Here is a 20,330-nt window from a genome sequence, read left to right as displayed (position 1 = left end):
CTCCGAGCGGGTCGAGAAAGCAAGAGGAAAAGAAACGGTCGGAGAGCGAAGTGGTTGACGTAAGGGCGGATAGTTAGTAAAGGGACGAGGTATTCCCCGGAGCCGGGAGTCGAAGCGATGTCCGACGGGGGCAGCTGTCCCAGTCGCAGCCGTCCGTCCTCCGCTCGCACTAATGCCACGACACGAGTACGCTTTAAAATCTTCCCTCGGCCCCTGCCATGAAAGCGGCTCGACGGAGAATAGAGGCAGCATCGCAGAATCCCCTTGGAAATAAAGCCAATTCGTTAGGTTTCTCGGACAGGAATCATGTTCAGTAGAATGCCACCGTCGATGGTCAGACAATGGCTCCACTACTCTCGGTTCGTTAAATAAGAGTCCTCGGCATTCTGATTCCCGATTTCAGCCATCGGAATTTTCTGGCGATTATAATTAACGCTCCAGAATTCCGTAATCGACTCCAATGATCGCTCAGGTTCGAGGGGTCCGTCTAATTTGGAATTTTGATAATTCGGATTTTTAAGTAACATTTATTTACTCGTTGTCGAGATCGAAGAATTTCTTTAGAAATTAACATTAATTTTGCTCATAAGGTAAATATTATTTTAATCGAGGACAGATATAAAACATATTCGTGTCTTGGAAGGAGTGATAAAATTAGTATGCAGTATGGAAGAATTGAAAAATTGAAATTGTCGTGAAACGTTGCTTTTTATCGCTAGGATTTCGTGACTTCGAACTCTGGCGGTACGTTTGAAATTGTTCTGCACCCTTGGTGTGCTTTCATTCAGCCTAAGAAAGCCAAGGGTAACAGGAAGAGTCTGAGCCACAAAACTCACGCGAATCCACGTGGTGCCAAGTGGGGTGCATTAGCCAAGTTCCCCATTATCCACGCGTGAGAGACCCCTAAATTATCCGGCATTCGCCTAGCGTCGACTTCTCCCACCCCTTGAACGTCGGCGAGAAAAAGATGTACGAGTTCCTTTCGCGAGAACACCCTTGTAGGGTATTCGGTCGAAATAGGAGCGAGGAAAATGACTCTGATTCGTTTAGAACAATTTCCAGAAACTGTACATTATAAATACTTGGTATTAATTAGCAATATTAAAGTTAATTTTGCCCTATTGCATCTCCTGCCAATCTACGTTGATTATAAATTCATGTTATAAGAGAGACCATTTAATAATTGCTTTTCGAACAAAATTTTCGTTTTTTAGCAGTCTAAGTAAACCTGTCATTATTTTACTCCTCGCCAGTGATAACTATAAACAGATTTCGATCGTAGCAGAAATCGTTTGTTGCATGGGCAGTTGATGTTCATCAGCTGATATCAATGTCAATATTTCACGGAGTGCAGTTATTTCGGTAGAAATCCGAAGACAGAGACTTAACCTCCAATACGACCGCTAAGAGTGCCGTGATCCGGCGGTGGTTTATCTAATTGGAATTGTCGAGGGCTCGGAAGAAGGACGCCAGGGACATCCAGAAGCAACGAGGAAAGATGATAACAGAGGGAGAGAGAGGGATCTAGGCGAGATAACGGGGGAAGAGAGCGCGAAGGGGGGTACCTAAAGAACCATCGGTAAGGCGGGGGGTGTGTAAGTTTGGGCTATCTCTAAGAGCACAGTCCCAAGGAGGCTGCTTTAGACTCTAGTGACGTGACGTCGCCTAATACTCTAATCCCTTCAGAGGAGGCACCATCGTCCGCAATGCAGCCTCGTGTTCCTGGGTAACCAACTCCTCCGCTACGAACGGCACTTGCTAATTAATTGACGAGTACGGATTTTGAGGTGTCGAGATCTTCATGTCTGTTGAGAGGGTGGACTGTTATCTGTCGGCGCAGGCTGAATAGCAAGTACATCGGGTCGGATCAAAATACTCGGTAATATTCGCGTTCCGTATTTCTACAAAAAATCTATCGATATTACGTAAACAAAATCTCCATGCTTCGTCGACGTCTCTTCTTCTTTCCTGATTGCGACGAAATAAAATTCTAAAGCAGCGAACGCTGGTGCAGTCGGAGACTTTAACCGTGTACGCGACACATTCGGTACGAAAACGAAACTAATCTTTTCGCGATACTGTCGACGAACGCAGGCACTCGGGCCAAGAGAAGGGCTGCTTTCTAATTATTCCCCACAGGCCATAAGGGATGACACGTAATTGGAGGGTGGACGAGGAAGCATTGATCCCTAACTGGAAGGGATTCCAAGCTGTTCCTTGCTCCGACGCTGTCCGTTCCTCTCTTTCTCTCGTTCTCGAACTCTCGACTACCCCGGGCTGGACCGACGAGCATTGGCCAGTGAAGAAAAGTGATAATGTCTTAAGCCGTCGGTGCGATTTAACTTCCGATTTTAGTTCGGGGGCACATTCTCTTCCCGGCAGTCCTTTCTAGGAGTTCGTTGCTCTAAACTCCGAGCTCCCGCGGTCTGAGGAGGGTTTAGGGTTTAAGGAAAGCCCTCTCACTCCCGAGATCCTTGGAAGCTCCGCTAAGCGCTGACGCTGATCCTGTTCTTCTTCTTCTTCCTGTACCACCTCTTGGAACCTGGGTTTATCTAATTCGAGTTGTAGGTTCTCGCTATCGCTCTAAACCGTACGAACAAACCGTGGAGAGGGAGGGATGACGATTGAAAATATGGTTACAATCGCTTCCAGAAAGGAGCCAAAGTTACGTTACATATCAAATGGATAATGCGTCGTTCAAAGATAATTGAAATTTAAGTGTCGTAACGTCAAACATTCGAGTGTGCATTAATTTCTCGTATACCTCAAGAATTTGCGTAGTTTCGAGACCTTTCGTGCATAGCGAAGGCAACGGAAACATGAAACTGTTGGAACGAGTTTATTTATATTTCCAAGTACGAAATGCGATGTACTGTATAAAATTAACGGATAACCATCGTGAAAATGTGGCACTCTAGGTGGTGCAAATATGATGTTATCTTGAACGAACATTTTCTAGATGATCGTTCGAGATAGTCGCCGTGCTATAAGAAATTAAAGTGTTCTGTATAAAAATTACATATTATAGGATAGAGAAAACCTAGCAAGACAACGTATTTCTACCGACGTGTTTTTTAGTTTAATAGGACATTCGAGAGCCTCGGCGTTCTCGCTGAACGTTACATTCGCGTAATGAAAAGAAAAGAGAGCAACGATCGTTGGGGGTTTCCGTTATTAAATCTAATTTAATTTGCTCGTTGCACGAAGCTCCGGGCGGAATTTGAAAAGGAGAGGAGAGAAAAAAGGTCTCTGGCCGGGAATCAGTGTTGTCGGGACTCTTAAGGCAGCAAGGAGAACCAGGTAGCACAGGTACACGTAGGTCGAGGCGAAACGGGGCGGTGGAAGTTAAGATGTGGGCGAATATAAGCGACCGGAGGTGTACGGCGCACGTATCCCAACACACTGGACGGCTCGGTGTGCATCCAGGGGTCGTGTTCCATTCTCTGCTATCGCAGGGGGTGGTGAGGCGAGTAAGGGGACGTGCTGAGAGGCCGGGAATCGCGTTCCAGCTAAGCTGAAAGGGGTGGACAGTGCGCAGAACCCGCCCCCACTTTTCGCGGCGAAGCAGAAGCTGCCGGTTGCCCGCGCAAGCCTTCATCCCCTCCGCGGGCTCCGGAAGATCGCCACCCCCGAACGAACTTAAACATAGCACAGTAGCTCGCGAGCACCCCGTCTGGAAGGGCTCACCGCGCACTTGTGCTACGCAAAGGCCCCGTACGTACGTATACACGGTGGCTACGGCGAACACGCGTGACTGGTGCGTAAATACGCACGCGCGTGCGTGGTTTCCGAGAAATTTTTGTCGGGTCCGTTCCAGGAGAGAGTCTCACGACACGGTGTGGTTCGATCGGAGGAAACGCTGGCAGTTGTTCATCTGGAGATTGGAACGTCGCGACTGGATGGAACGGGTCCCAAGATCCGGGGCGATGGCCCTCGACGGCCGCCGACAGCTTTCAGGTGAAATTTCTCGAGAGACGATCCTTTAGGCTTTCGATAGAGCACGGGTTAAGTAAATCGAGAAGACGGGTGTGAACAAAAAAAAAAAAAAAAACAGTCTGTTGGAATCGCGGCGACCTTGAGCCGACGACCTTGCACTCATAAATCAAAAAAAACTCACACTGCATCCATGCATCCGACGAGAGAGCAGATTTCCTGATCCTCTGGAATTTTTGTGTTCCAGGGTGGAACTGACCAGCGTGCCGGGTGGCCAGAATGCGATGGCTCATCTCAAAAAACGGAAGCTGGAAGCAGAGTCCGTCAACCCGAATCCTAAGCAACCGCAGCAGCTACAGCAACAGCAGCCGTTTCAGCAACAGCTACCGTTGATCAACAAGAAGGGCGCACAACCGGTCATTACGCAAGAAATGGAGACAGCTGATGCTGCTGCCAAGCGAAGGAGGAAAAGCGTACGGGACGACGAGACGCGAAAGTCGCTGGACGCCAACGATCTCGGCAAGACCATACCGTTGCCGCAAAAGAAACGAGCATTCGCCGCTGGCAACTGCGGCAGCCCCGCGAGAAAGTCCAGCAAGCATTCGGAAGAGCCCGAGGACGACGAGACTCTTATCAGGGAGACCGAGGCCGCTCTGAAAAGTTTGTCCGGGAGCTGGCCAGGCCCCAGAGGATCCCTTTATCAGAGAGGCAACTCCGACGAGGACAAGTACGAATCGAATTTCGAGAATCTTTTCGAGGAGAAGAAGGAAAACCCGAAACTCTCGCCGTCGTCGGTGTCGAACTCGTCGACCACCAGCAACGAGGCTGGTTGCTCGTTGAAGGATGTGATAACGTTCCGCGGACAACAAGACAGAAGTAAATCACAGCAACAGCTGAGACTGGAAGCGACCAAGCAGCAACAACACCCCGCGAAAGTTAAAAAGGACCTGGACCATTTTCTGAAAGCGGAACACGAGAGTATCGGCGTTCAGAGTCAAGTGAACAACGTGAACCCCAACGAGCCAGGTAAAATCAGACCGGTGCCAGTGAGATCGTTGTCGAGCAAGGAGAGAAATGACAGAAACATGGTCGGCGCGCACGTGGACCCTCAAGGTCGACAGACAGACAAGTATTCCAGATACGATCCGCCGGACTTCAACGAACTGGTAGACGACTCGTCGAACGAGCTCGAGATCGACATGTCGGACCCGACCACGGACAAAGACGACGTCGACAGGGAGAAAATGAACGACAGGGACAGGGATCGCGGGTGCAGGAACGGACAGTCGCCGCAGAACGCTGCCAGACACCAGCAACAGCAGCAACATCAGCTTTACGCGAACTACCATAGACAGTACAGTGAAAACAGTATGAAGGCTCTGGCGACCGCCACGACGTCTTCGGGTTCCTCGCCGCCGTCGAATTCTCCGTTCTCCGCGACGTCGGCGTTCAGACCGCCCAACACGGACCACGCGAAGGCGACTGGTCGAGGCACGCCGTCAGTGGCCGTGCCATCCGCGGCGATTCCACCTATCGGACCGTATCCAGCGTCCGCCACGTTCGTTGGTTACCCGACACCTGGTCCAGGACCCACGATGCCCACCCCTCAACCTGTTACCGGGATCGCGCCCACGCCGGAGGACAAACATTCCTCCACGGTCTCGCTGCTTCAGCTGAAATCGTCGAAAGAGGATACCCACCACGTGACCAGGCACGAGGTCACGTCGAATCCGGTGACCAGCAGTAAAAGCCCGACCGGTGGTCTGCCAGCGGTCACGAGTCCCGACTCGTCGAAACAGTACACGATCCTACAGCCGGCCGGGGTTGGCTCGCGTGCCGCCAGTGCCCTCCAGGACATAGCCAGGGAGGGGGTGGTCAGTGTGACGGCCGTGAGCAGTTGTAGCACCGCGAACGGTGGCTCGACCACCGGGAACAACGGTAACGGTAACGGTGGCAGCTGTAACAGCAACGTAACGAGCAAAACGACGAACAGCAACAGTGGTGGTAACGCGAGCAACAACGGTAATCCGACCGGTAACGGAAACGGTAACAATGTGGCTAGCATCACCATTACCGCCGTCTCGACCAGCACGACCACGTCCAGTCCCGCGACCGGCGGCGACGTGTCATCCGGAAGTGGAACAGGTCAGCAAGAGAATGTCATGAAAATGCCAGAGAGGTCGGGGACCTTCGACGGGAGCAGGCCAGGAATGTCCATGTCTCCGTCCAGTCTCAACAGAGGTGAGAATTCCAATGTCTTATCGTGCGAGTCATGACGGTTCTGGAATTTAAACTATCGCGAAGGGATCCTTGCCCTTCGAGAGGATTCGAAAGGGAACACGAGAGAGACCCTAGACGATTTTTAACTCGCGTGTCCCGTCGAGACTTGAACGACGGCGAGCACGGTGCTTCGTGTCGCGTCGTTCGAATTCGAGGCCCCGATGGTTCCGACAAGGATGCAAATACACGTTGGCGCTTAAGAAATTTGTGAAATCATTGATAAGACTGACGTTCGTGGTGGTAGGGTTACTGTCCGTGTGTTATCCCCTGCGAAAGGGGGACAAAAGGCATTTTCGACTCTCCCGCGTGCTCTTCTGTGTATGTATCTCTCTCTTGCGCGAGCTCTCTCTTACTTTCTCTATGAAGTTAGGGCAGTTAGGGTAGCGCGGAAAATCAATAATTACGAAGCGAGGGGCGATGACTCAAATGGTGAAATCAAGGTCTCTCAAAGTAAAGTTATTCTCCATATCCTCCGCTACAGCCACTTTGTCTTCGTCTTTGACGCGGCTCCGAAACTATTCGCTCGATCGTGGAACGTCGCGATGATTGTAAAGACTCGTGACACGGGGAAACTTGCAACTATCGGAAGCGTTCGAGCACGTGCACTTCATGGCTTTGTGTCGCGAGGGCTGTGAACGATTTCTAGGCCATTATTTGGTAACCTTTCCTCTTTCTTCTATAATAAAACTGTCATCCTTGACTAGTACCTGAAATGCAAATATAACTACACATTTCGTCGAGGTGACTAATTTTGATAGTTGGTGATTGTCTAGTCCGTCATTTTTATTACATTTAATTACAACTTAGAAGTAACTTTTCATACGAAGAAGAATAAAAATCCTGAAGGAACCTTTATTTATTTAATATCTTGTATAAACACGAGGATAGGACACTCTGAAGTTCTTATGTGGATCCTTGATTTGCACATGAAATGCAAATATAACAGTAATTACATGTTTCTTGAGGTAACTAATTTTTATATTACCCAGTTGATCATTTTTAATATATTTAATTACAATTCAACTATAACTGCAACTATAACTTCTTATACGAAGGATAATAGTAAACCATAATTTATTTCGGATAATATCTTGTATAAACACGAGAATAGGACACTCTGTAGATCTTATACAGATTCTTGACGATCATTTCTAATATATTTAATTGCAACTTAACTATAACTAGAGATAACTTTTTATACGAAGGATAATAAGAATCCTGAAGGGACATTTCATTATGTGTAATCACGTGCAGAGTATGGGATCGATTATTTTGGTTAATATCTCGTATAAACAGGAGGATGGGACACCCTGAGGATCTGGGGATGACTCCTGTAATAAGAGATCAGAAAAAATCCTTATACGCCGGGAGGCAAGGTATTGCGCGGCGTGACAGGTGGGAGTTCGAGTGCATTCCGGGGTCTTAGGGCAGCGATGACACGATGTGCCTAGGCGGGGAAATTTGGGGTTGATACCACGTCATACGTATAAGCCGCAGCTGTCAGCAGCTAGAAACGTGACTAGCATCCCAGCCACACCACGCTACCTTATTACCACCGTGCGGCTCTGCTGCCTGTCCTCATTATCCCCTTAGCGTTTTCTCTGGTTGAACCTGCGGAGATGAACATTCCTGAAGCGAATTGGCGCGGGTAGGTGCAGAGAGAGAATTTCGAACGGTCCTCCCCGATAATCTTCGAACAGGGAGTAGCATTTAACGCTGGATTTACGGTCATTGATTGTCGCGTATTTTTATCTGAACCTGTCGTGTTAACAGTTTCGTTAAAACGCGATTTGTTTCCATTAGGATGTACATTTATATCGAGTTAATCAAATTTAATGTAAATTGCTAACAAACGATATTATAAGTTCTATAAGTGAATGTATGGAATCTGAAACCTGTTAAATTGACGTATTACCGTAAGTCTAGTGTTGAAAGTATTTTGTGAAGTGTATTCAGAGAGTTTGAATTCGTCGACGTTTAACTGGGAATGTTAGTATCGATATAACCAGTTTATTATCTGAGGAAATTAATTTAAAAAAAATTAATCTATTTACAATTCTTTTAAGGACACGTTGATTTAAAATCATTAATTTTGAAAATCAGTAATAATGCAAGTTTGTCTGTTATTTTCGTCATTTTATTTCTTGGTTTGTTTACATGGAATAGTATTGAAATTATATAAATATTGTTCATTCAAAGGCAACCTTAACAAAACTTTCTAAATCATGAGGCACAAATTCTACGAACAATTCTACGTTTATTGATTTTTGTGCAGCATGTATATTTGATCGTTCCAAGTTGTTTACATATATATCATTCATGTGATGATAAAATAGATCAAATAACAGCTTTTGAAGTTATAATAATGTGTAACATATGCTGCTCAACATGTTTGATAATTCTACATGAAAAAGTCAATCGAAATTATAGGATAACATTGTTCCATACGATACTTTATTTTCGAGAAAATTGTTTTGCTGACTTGGCTATTGTGTCTACCCATTACTCTCTATTTCTACTTGTTTCGGTGTTTCTAATATCGATTATGATACGATACTGTTTATTTTCTTTTAAACTTGTTGTTTTCCAAGTGGAAACAAATAGTATTGCACCAACATTTAGAAACACCCAACGTAAGTAGAAATAACATGAAATTACGCGACAGAAGTGATACTCCATCGGGCCCAATAAATTTCCAATAACAATTATGTCGAAAACAATTATTCCATACTTTTAATTCCTATTAAAATCTTTTACCACCGATTATAAGATATTCTTACTAACCTGAACGAACATAAACTAATTTAAATTTAATAATTCGACTTGTACATAGAAACGAATAGCTGTGTATTCTCGAATGCCACAGAGTGGTCGTCGTTTCCTAAAAAGTTCCAAGGAACAAAGCCGTTGTGTAGCCACCGGATGAAATAACTTTATTCTATATTTTTAATTCCTATTAAAACATTGCATCTTTCACCACCGATTGTAGGATATTCTTACTAACCTGAATGAACATAAACTAAATTTAATAATTCGACTTGTACATAGAAACGACTAGCTGTGTATTCTCGAATGCCACAGAGTGGTCGTCGTTTCCTAAAAAGTTCCAAGGAACAAAGCCATTCTGTGGCCACCGTTGAGATTTATTTTCCAGCAATTTCACCGTGAAACTGTCAATCTCGGCTAGCGCTTGATCGTTAAAAGATCTCCAGCGTCCGATAGGCAGAGTTAATCCACCATCGCGGAAATCTCGCCGAATAAACGCAGCCCCGTGATAAGTGGGCACGATTAATCGCATACTTACAAGCGTGACGGCGGTACAGGCGTGCCGGACCCTGGTCTCGAGGTATAGTTTTAATCGTCGGCTCGTTCGCCTCGGCCGTTCGCGCCGCTCGCTCCTCGATCCTTTCGATTTAGCGGGCGGTTCGCGTGAGCCGCGTGCCCCTTTTTCATATTTCTTTCTGCTTCTTCCGTATGGGTTTTTTCTCTTCTGTTCGACGCGTGCGCGCGGGCACAGCGCCGCGTAAGAGCGTGTTGACACGCCATAAAACCGCTATCGGGAAATCCGTCGGCCGCAAACACCACCCTTTCCGCGTTGAAACCGCGCGGCAGGCAGGGTTGGCCTGGCTAATAAAAAAATAAACTGCCCTGTAACTCAATTTTACGCTGCCTTTGCGACCGCACGCATAAAAAGGACCTTTACTCGCGCGCAGGGGCTCTACCCTCGTGTTAAGGGCGCGCGTCGCCGCGTGTAAATACGTACCTTGCGATTGTTCTCCGGACCCGCTTACTCGGTTTTTTTTTTTTTTTTTTTTTTTTTTTTTAGATTCCTACGTCTTCTGCGTCGCGCGTCTGAGAGCTGCTTAAGGCGAAGGGTTGTCTCGACCGACCGTAGGGACTTTTTCGGTGACCGTACAATGACATATTCGAGACAGTTTATGGTGATATCGCGCTACAATCTTGGAATTGGTGATTCTATTAGATCATCCTATAAATTTTGTAGTTTCTTATAATAGTTTATATAAATGTTTCATATTCTGTTGAGGCGTGTATGTATTTTGAGAAGTATTCTCTTATCAATCTGAAATGAGATCAGTATTTTCTATTTAACGATGTCGACGAAATTCATTTTTGGCTATCGTTGCTCTGTGAATTCGAAGAAGGCAATATAGTCTAAGATACGGTTAAAAATATTTATGTGTATGGGGGACGTGTTTTAAGTGTAAGAAAGTGTCAACAGTGGTTCTCCAAATTTCGGAACGAGGTTAAGAATTCCGGTCGAATAATAACACTTGATATTGAGCAGATTTCTCCGATTCTTTCTTATATACTTCTTTTCCCCATAATTCTTGTCAATTATAGTATTTGAAAATGTTAAATTTTCCAGTCACTACTCAAAGAAATTTCAAAATTCTTGAATAAAAATAAAACCCCGTTAAAGTAGAGAGTACAAGATGTACGGAGACTTTCTTGAATGAATGTAAATAAGATTAGTTATAAACCTGCATGGTTGAAGATGTTTCTACTTGCATTTTTCTTCGACGTGTAAAAGAAGGTATCGAAGGTCGACAGTATCGGAAGATTAAAATAAGTACGTTGCTATTTATTGACTCCGTTATATGAATGTTTAAATTTGTTCATCGATTGATCACGAATATACAATGGAATTTCTATCGTCAGTGACGGTGCCATTTAACCATAGTTTGCTCCCACAATTTCGATACGACAGAGTGTCCATTATACGTTTCAATAGAAAGTATAAATACTTGCTATAATTATACAAACGTTTTGCAGGAAACTGTGCAGTTAGTTAGAAAGAATGGTATATAGGAACATTAAATTAATCTTATCGACGAGTGCTCTGGTAAATTTAGGACGAAACGTCATATTTTATTGCTCTCATAACCAACGAATATATTTCATACTTTCAGTAATGTAACTTTAAATTTACTTTTTCGACGATGACTAGAAACATACACTAGAGGCCAAAATAAGACGAAAATCAAAAATATCACTTTTTGATCGAGGCTTCGTTAAAAAGTTATTAAAAAATTAAATTAGAAAAATTTCAAATCATTCTGAAAAAATTATTTTTAGTTGCGAGGGTCGATTACAATCAGTTTTGGTCAATGGCCATACCCCCGAAATCCTACGCATTTTCGAGAAAAAAATTCATAACCGAACATATAATGCCTGACCATACCATTGATATGTTTCACTGAAATTTCATAGATATCTTTAAAACACCGTAACTTCTGAACGGATTGGAGGATTTTAATGTTTCAAAAGGCAAACAACGCGTATTTTTATGAAGAATATGTAGAAATTCTAAAAATATTGGAAAAGTTCATCCTTCACCCCGTAAAGTAAGGAAGACCCCATAAAAGTGGTCAAATTTTCAAACGACCATAACTCCTACAATAGTGAATATATTTCATTGAAATTTTGGGAGGAAGTAGAGTTCATAGGTGCCTACAAAAAAGTATTAAACAATTTTTCCGTAGAGCGTCAGACAAATTTATTAAAAATTAAAAACAAATTTTTAAGAAAAATCGACAAGGGGTAGGTGCCTAAATTTTTCTGCGAAAAAAAAAATCTCGAATCGTTCTGGAAAAATTATTTTCGTTTGCGGGGGTCAATTATAATCATTTTTGGTCAACAGACATACCCCCGAAATTCAAACCATTTTCGAGAAAAAAATTCCTTACCGAAAATATACTATCTGGCCGGAAATGTTTTCCCTGTGTATGTTTAAAAAATCGTAACTTCTGGACGGATTGAAGGATTTTAATGATTCAAAATGCAAACAATGCGTATTAATGGAGCTCTAGAGCCATTTTACAGGCGAAACCTTAAACGTTAATAACTTTTTAACGAAGCCTCGATCACCAATTACTATCTTTGATTATCGTGTTATTTTGGCCTCTAGAATCTCCCATTAAAATTTTTCTCAGCAGTGGCCAAGCATCCTATAATTATCAACACGTCAATGGGTTACAAAAGAACGATTCAATCAAAGAGCTAACATTAGAATTTTCCAACAGGGTGTTCTTACAATTCAGTAACGAATATTTGGACGAAGAGATTTTTGCTGTACGCAAACAAGATCATCCGGGATAAGAAGGCGAGAGGAAAGAGAAAAAAGAACACGGCACGCGTCGCTCGCGCACCGGGTCGAATGAATAAAACAATCCTGGTGTTTATGTACACCTCTGGCCCTCCCGTGGTGACCCTCACGTGAAATGGCAACAAAATAACACAATTACACACTCGGCCACGGCCTCACCCTCGGTGGCCGGTACTCATCCTCGTTCTCGCCCCCTCGGATCCGCTTTTTCCTCTTTTCCCTGTGACCCTCTCTCGCCATCGCAAACCCGCCACGGGTTCCCATAGGGAAAAAGGACGGGGATAGAGAGCTCGCACAGGCGGAGGAGAAAAAGGAGAAAAGGAGAGAGGTCCGACCGACTCGTTACAAGTCTATTCAGAGATCCGGAAAGAACAGCGCGTGCCGGTATTCATTTTGTTGACCGGAACCATTATCTGCCCCTTCGCTCTTTTTTTCTCTCTTGTCCTGGAGCTTAGGCGCCGGCCACCCGTTTTAAAACCTTACGGCTAATTTATTAATCCTGCCGGCGGCCGGCCGCTCTCGCTTGCCCTCACTTACCCGGCTTTGCCATTTTTCTCTTTCTCCTGTATTTTCTTTTTCTTCTCTTTTTTTACCTTGCCGCTAATTAAAAAGCACCCGGTATCCCGGGCGTCGTTTCTTCGCGGAACTCGCGGCCGTTACTTGTTTCTTCATTAACACCGCCGCTGTCGAAATCGCGATTCGTTTATCAGAATATTCTATAGACGAACAGTGAAATAACCTTTCACGAAAATTTTTATTAGCTAATCTTACAGGTGTAGTTATAGATTTCCAATACAGTTAATGTTTTATCCAACCAACTAGACATGTTATCTGAATTTTCACTCTTCGATCGATTTTTCGTTCGTAGGGAAACGTGGAATTTTAAATATTTAATGGGAATTTAAAAATCTCTGCTTGTTTTTAAAACTTTTTGGAATTCCTTTCACGATCTGTTCGTTAACACTAGAACTACCGACACTTATGGTGTATTTATTTGTACTAAAGAAATTAAAATAATAGGTGCTTGAAGAAATGTATAATGCAATGGAAATAAATGTTTATTCATTGACTTTTAGAAAAATTTTTCCTAGAAATTGCAAATGAGTCATTTTGACCATTTTGGTAGTTGTAGTGTTAACTCTTCTCTTCCTTTGAATTCTTCTAAATCCACCATTGGTATCTCAGTATATAAATACGACGTTATACACAAGGAATTCATAAAGGTTGAAACCAAACTTACAGTAAATATTATTGAGGTCAAATAGATGGAAGAAGTTCGTATAAATGTCTCAAGATTCTTTATTGAAAAGATATAAGAAGTGTTCTATAATTCCTCCCTCTGTAAGAATGCTTTCATTCCTCGAATTAATGATTATCGATCTCTTTCGCATATTCCATCTGTATAAAAAATGATAGTAAATGCATTTTGAATATATTTCTTATCCCAGTGAATTATAAATATCTTTTTCATAAAGCATTTTTGGGCATAATGGGAGCCTTTCTCATCTATTTGACCTGGGTAACGCGCAGTTTAATTTTGAAAAAATCTTCATTCGAGAGATGAGATCGTGTCTTCGTGTTTCTTCGGTTCGACGAATAAAGTATGTCGCTAATGACGTCACGTATCGTAATCCAATTTAGGGAAGGTGGACCAGCCTTAAGAGGAGGCGAGTATCTAAGCAGGGATCGGCTCGGGTCCCTCTCTCTCTCTGATCTGGTTCTCTTTCTGGAACGCGAAATGACGGCCTGATGAAGTTTCTCGGCATCATGGCGGCCGTTTCGGGGTCGGGCGTAGTTGGCTAGGAGGGATCAGGGCCAGAGGAGGATTAGTACACGACAAAGTTTATAAAAGTGCGCTCACTCCATGGGAACCCCCAACCCCCGCAACTAACCTAAAGCTGGCCTCCCCTTCGAGCTCCTTCGACGTCCCTTTTTCGAACCCCTCTGACACACGTGACGAACGTACCTATGCGCTGTCCGAACGAAGCTTTCCGTGTTAAGAAACGTCGAATTGGCCTCGCCCGAGGATGAAATGAGTTAATGCGCAAGATAAAGGTCGTGATCCTGCTAAACTCATCTGAACGGGATTACAGATTCCACGAAAGCGTTGACTCGTAGCGCCGGGTACAGATTTTCTGCCGGCGAAACATTACTTAAAGAGTTGCTTCGAGTATCCAAATAGCGAATCTTGCAGTTATTATATCTTTCTACGTAAATTCTTAAACGTCACATCGCTTTATCGGCTATCAAGACATAAATACACTGTATAAATTGTAAATAAATTGGCGACGAAAATGAGTGAGGAATTTATCATACAAGACAAGGAAGAGGTATTCATAGTAGTTTTAGAATCTTCCTTTTAAACAACCATCTTGGAAAAATGAAAAGTCCATTAAACACATGATAGCTTCCTAATATATCAATACTGTCTAATTTTTTTTTTTAATATGTTTTAGAATCAGCATAATATTCTTAACATAAAAACAAAACAACAATATATTGACTAAAGAAGCCAGTCATGGGCTGAAACAATTATAGAGATTGTAGTTTATTATATAAAAGTATAAATAGCCATGAAATGCAGTTTATATAGAAAATATATCTGTGAGACCTTTCGATTAATGAATGACTCAAACGTCACATTTCAGTTTCTTACTCACCGGATAGAGCTTCTGAATTTCGTATATATATATATAATAAAATTTCTATCAAAGATTACTATATTCTAGCGAAATTACAGTGTGCAGGAAGTGTTAACTGCCAGCAGCGAAAACTGCAGTAGGAAAGACCCCATTACGTTTATCGTACCAGCCAACTATAAAAATTATAGTCTTTACTGGACCCGCGACAGTGTCGCGCGGTTTAATCTTCATCGTTGCAAAGAAGAATTGCTCGCAGAAAACTTGTTAAAATCAACACCGCGGCTAGGAAACGGAGGGTCCGGGTAGATCTTCTCATCCGAAGCGATTGGTACTTCTGGGGCTACGTACAGCGTGTTGGAAACCTGTAATTGTCTGGTCACGCGAGGTCACTCTGAGAACACGAACACGATCGTACGTGACGTGCACCATACCAGCCATTAAGTTACAACCAGCGCACGACAGATGGTGCAGGTTGCTTGAGCATGTCCCCGATGCAATTTCGTGACAGTTGCAAGAACGGTCAGAGTGGAAGTGGAGAAGCATTGGGAAAAAAAAAAAATTTTACGAACTTTCGTCGCACGAGAACTTCGGGACAACGTTCCACGTAACGTACCCCCCTCCCCCTGTATATTGTACGTCTGTTGCCGCCATTAGTACCTATCTTCGAAAAATCTTGAAGTTCAATACGAATTAAATTCCCTTTTTCGTGACCTTACCATGTCTATATTTGAGAGAGATCTGAAACAAATTGTGATATTGGTAATTTTTCGATGTTCTTTTCGTGCAAAAGTGTGATTTAATTAACTATTTTATATGAATTTCTCATTCTTCGTAACGTGTAATATTAATATAGTTTTTAAGCTGTGGATATTATTGTCTAATACTTTTTCGAAAAGGTCTGTATCGAAAGACTGATGTTTTTAATAAAAAAGATTCGAATGATCCGAATTTCGGTGGTCTCGTTTCGCTGCAATGATAGCGAAGACAAGTTTCTTGTTTTACGGAGAAGTTTAGGCCAAACATGCCCGTAGTGTTAATCCCTGGGGCTTAGTTACGGGACAGAGAAATCCTGGTGGTTATTCGCAAATGCGTAACTCGTGCAACAAGATCCAAGATGGTCACACACTGATATTTCGGTCCTCTTTACTGGCACGTCAATTTTCATTAGTTTCTACACTGCTAAAAATGGAAATCTAAAGAAAATGAATATTTTACATACAATGCAATTATAATAAAAATTATTAAATTCTTCATTCCATATTGTGCTAAATGTATCTAAAACTGAATTTAAAGGAGAACTTCCATCTAATACAATCTACAGCACAAGCTTCCTGGACAAATTAACGTAAGACCAGTAACAGAAATCGATCGATTAATTAACCATACTTGTGCTTGAATATTCTTATAATTTATTTAAAAAATTATTTTTTCTCGTTTACAATGATAATATGAATTTGGGTTAAACTATGCAGGGAATATTGTACGTTAATGTATAAAGATTTCGTGAATTTCTGTTCCAATTTTTTTGTTTTATTTTACATTTGGTTCTGATTAATAGAATGTGACTGTAAGCAAAATATTCGAAAAATTCATCACATAAAAAATATGTTATAGGGAATAGTATAAAATCAAACAAATCTTGATAAACTAATTTCGAGTAATACTTGGTGCACGAAACTCAATGAAAAAGCACTTATCGAGTTGCTTAAAAATATATCGCGCAGAACGGGAAACCGGCTGACTAGTTCTGGTGCATATTTCTTTAAAGCGCCCCGAGAAATAGTGACCAAACTTTCCTTAAATCATACTTTTGGGATAAAGCAATAAACGACTAGTTTATTTGCTTGTAGGTTCAACGATCCGAGCAAGGAATATAAAGTATACATGAATATTGGCAAACCAGAAATACAGCGCATTCTCTGACGGTGTAGCGAGTGAAACTACACCACGATGTCGGACATAGCAGTTGTCATCCATTCGATAGGTAATTTTCATTCAATTCTACACGCACCACTGCGGTTGCTGTGAAAGGATGTCGAACGACGGGCTTTTTATTGTTCCTCGCATTTTTCCATTCGCGGGATCTCACTGTATTTATTAAGAATTCCATTTCTAACGATCGCGCTTTGTCTCGGACAGCCTTGCCTTACACTTTATCCGAACGAGTGACAACCGTAACACTTATAAACGAACGTTTATCGTGACGTTTAATATTTAAAAGAAATTGTAAACCACAGGGAAAACAAAAATTGGTAATTAATTTTAGATTCTTGGTGATACCATTGTTTCAACCAAAATCAGAATTTAGGTGAGGATGTAGAAATAATAGGTTCTATTCGTTTCTTAGATCAATTAATACTGTACCCGATAGTAATTTTTATAGGAAAATACAGTGCACCTGATTATTTAATATAATATATAGAACGTATAATTTTCTGTTTTTTGATAGCAACACTTGACAATTAAAAAATGTGACTACGTGTAGTACAAAATAGTTGAAAATATTTCTACGGGTACGAAACATATTAATGTTAATAATGTAACAGTCAGAATAGTACATAATGATGGCAAATTTCAGAGAAATATACTGTGGTTCCATTCCATAAAAATGAACCTGTGTAAATTAAAATTTAAAGAAAAGTAAAAAGTTTATTCGTTCGCGTGAGTGTCGTTTAAAAAAAGGACCACGAAATATTTCGTGTTTTGCAGAAATAATTCGTAAATCTGCAAAAGACCTGCACAGAGTTCGAAAATTAATTTCGAAACGATCGGAAACGATATTATTAAAGGAAGCGTAGTTTCATTTTGCATTTATTTATTCCACATATTCTCGACGATAAAGCTTTTCTTACGTTAAAATGTTTTCAGTCTTGGAAGCAACTAACGATACGTAATGGATCTCTATCAATATTTCACGATACGATGGACAAATTATTATAATATCGGTATCGAGGGGAAGCCTTCATTTTCCATGTACATAAAGACTGTGTCCTGTCACCAGTATGCCGCCTCGAATATCGATTCGCGAACGTTTATTCGACCGCCAGAGCGAAAGTGAATATTCCGAGCCTCGGCTCGTGTGCCTCTGTATTACAAAAACGAACCGCGGTAACAATATTTTCTCTCGTATCGGACCACTGTCACGCTTCGTTCGTCGTTTCAACCGAGATTCCGACACGCCACGTACACGCAATTTATTTCACAATCAAACCAGCTTGTCGCAGTCATTAAATTCCGCAGTGAAACGATGGACCGCGGAAAGGACGAGTTACAGTTTACTCGATATTACAATTACGGCGGCGCATAATCGATATTAATTAGAGAGCACAATGCGATCGATTTAAACTCGTCGCGTGAATCGAAACTGGCACGGTTTATCGTCGACGTCTCGTATCGACTAGCGACAATTACGTCCAAACAATCGCTCGATATTTTTAGTTTAAATCGAACGACTAGCTATCGATGTGTTCACTGCTCGCTATGAGAGACACTTGCGCATGTTAACGATCTGAAACTGTGAACTATGTTACCGTGTGTGGAAAAAGAATTTCCGTTCGTATTCATTCGACGATGAAAAATTTTAATCGTAGCAGAAGTTTCTTTGTCAAGTATGTATTTGTAAAATAGTATTTGTATTGAAACGTTCTTCTGCGAGACCAGAAACTAATTCTGATGTGCACCATTTAGCTTGAAATATGATATGCGTTTAATACGTAAAAATGTAAAATAATTTATGTCTTCAAAGGTATCGTATATTAGTATAAATGGTCATCGTCGAGGATCTAATATCTGATTAGGTGATCCTTGCTTTGCCTTTCTACCAACGGTTACCGCTATACTGCAAGAAGTAACAGAGTTGTAAAACAACTAAAGTATGCGCTCGTTTAGTATTTCAATGCCCGAGGTATTGTCTGCAAGGGAAATTGTCTGCGCCTGTTTAACTGATCTCAGTTCGTAAACTTTTCATTTGCAGAAGTCTGAAATTATTTCCATCAAGGTCGGAATAAAGATACTTCCTCTATCTTTAGATTAACTTTCAACTTACTTATTGCATGCCACCAACAGTCTCCCTTTCTGCACTATATTAAATAATCGAGACATTCTTTGCACAAATTCCTGATAAATTATATTCATTTGAATTAAGGAATTGTATCATCAATTTTCTATACTTCCAATTAGTCTTTCGCAATTATCATGTTACGTATAATTACGTAATATTAACGTAAAATTTCTCTACAGTGAACATTTGTCCATTGCAAACAATAATTACGATGTTTCTATGATACAATGAAACAAACAAAATAGTTAATTTAATAAAGTATAAAAAATCCTATATAAACAGTCGCTACATAATTGTGAAATATTTAAAACAGCGAAAATTTATAAAGGTTATATAACAATCACCACAACTCGTAAAATATTTAATATTTTAATAAGAGTGATACAAAACAATTTATAGTAAGATTTAAAATATTACTGAATATTATTTTAAGAGCCTTTGATTGCGTATTACACAATTGCCATACTCTTTGAATTTATCAAAATTATATCATGGTCGATTCTAAGCTGCATAAGGGCTATCGAGCTAAATTTATTTAGTATGTTAGTAGTGCAATGATAACTTACGAATCGTAACGAAACCTACTCCGTAATATCGATGGGATTTCTCTCTTTGCTCGTTCGTACGATATCAATTTTGATAGTGAGAAGAGAGGAGGACGGTGACCATACAGAGTCTGACCATTTGTCGTGCTTTGATTTGTTACAGAGGGCAACAAGTGCCCGACCCCAGGCTGCACGGGGCAGGGTCACGTGACCGGACTCTACTCTCACCACCGCAGGTAAGCAATTATCGGTAATTAACCTGTGCTCTGCACTTTGCCCTGGTCGATTAGACACCTACGCGCTGCGAGGGAAACACCGAGCGGAACCGTGTGTGAATAGAACTGACACCAGCAAACCGATTCGACGTATCGGCTCATGACTAAGTCGCACAGTTGTGGATATGGCCACTTTAACAACAAATGCGTGCATAGAAGAGCCTCTAGAATCTCGCGTAACGATAAACGAAACCTTTACTATGGAGCACTATTAGCAATATTAATGTATTAAGGTGTCAATCGAACTCGTTCGTAACAAATATCGTAATAATAAACTAACGTTTCGATTCTTGATTTTAATCCTCTTTAGTATACAAAATATAATTCCCTATACGTAATAATATGTAAGTAATTAAATTACAATATGTAATATATAATTTTACAATATACAATATATAATTTTGAATAAGAATAAGTATAGTTGGAATTTAAAAATTTTAAATGCCCAGTGATGAAGTGTAAGCTTTG

The 20,330-nt window shown here is 41.6% G+C and overlaps 1 protein-coding gene across 7 annotated transcripts in view; it reads left to right on the top strand.

The window, feature by feature from the left end:
• Nucleotides 1-20,330, top strand: part of LOC143340790 (uncharacterized) — a 509,578-nt gene that overhangs the window by 456,190 nt on the left and 33,058 nt on the right. For 6 of the 7 annotated variants that reach the window (XM_076763086.1, XM_076763085.1, XM_076763087.1 and 3 more), the window contains exons 6-7: nucleotides 4,181-6,174; nucleotides 19,751-19,823. In XM_076763086.1, coding sequence (XP_076619201.1) covers nucleotides 4,181-6,174; nucleotides 19,751-19,823 — 2,067 coding nt within the window. Of the gene's footprint in view, nucleotides 1-3,616; nucleotides 3,958-4,180; nucleotides 6,175-19,750; nucleotides 19,824-20,330 lie in introns of those variants that run through there. The other variant, XM_076763091.1, reaches the window with a different exon arrangement.

The sequence above is a fragment of the Colletes latitarsis genome, chromosome 4 (genome assembly GCF_051014445.1).
Source record: "Colletes latitarsis isolate SP2378_abdomen chromosome 4, iyColLati1, whole genome shotgun sequence".
Taxonomy (NCBI): Eukaryota; Metazoa; Arthropoda; class Insecta; order Hymenoptera; family Colletidae; genus Colletes; species Colletes latitarsis.
This window is presented reverse-complemented; position numbering and strand designations above follow the sequence as displayed.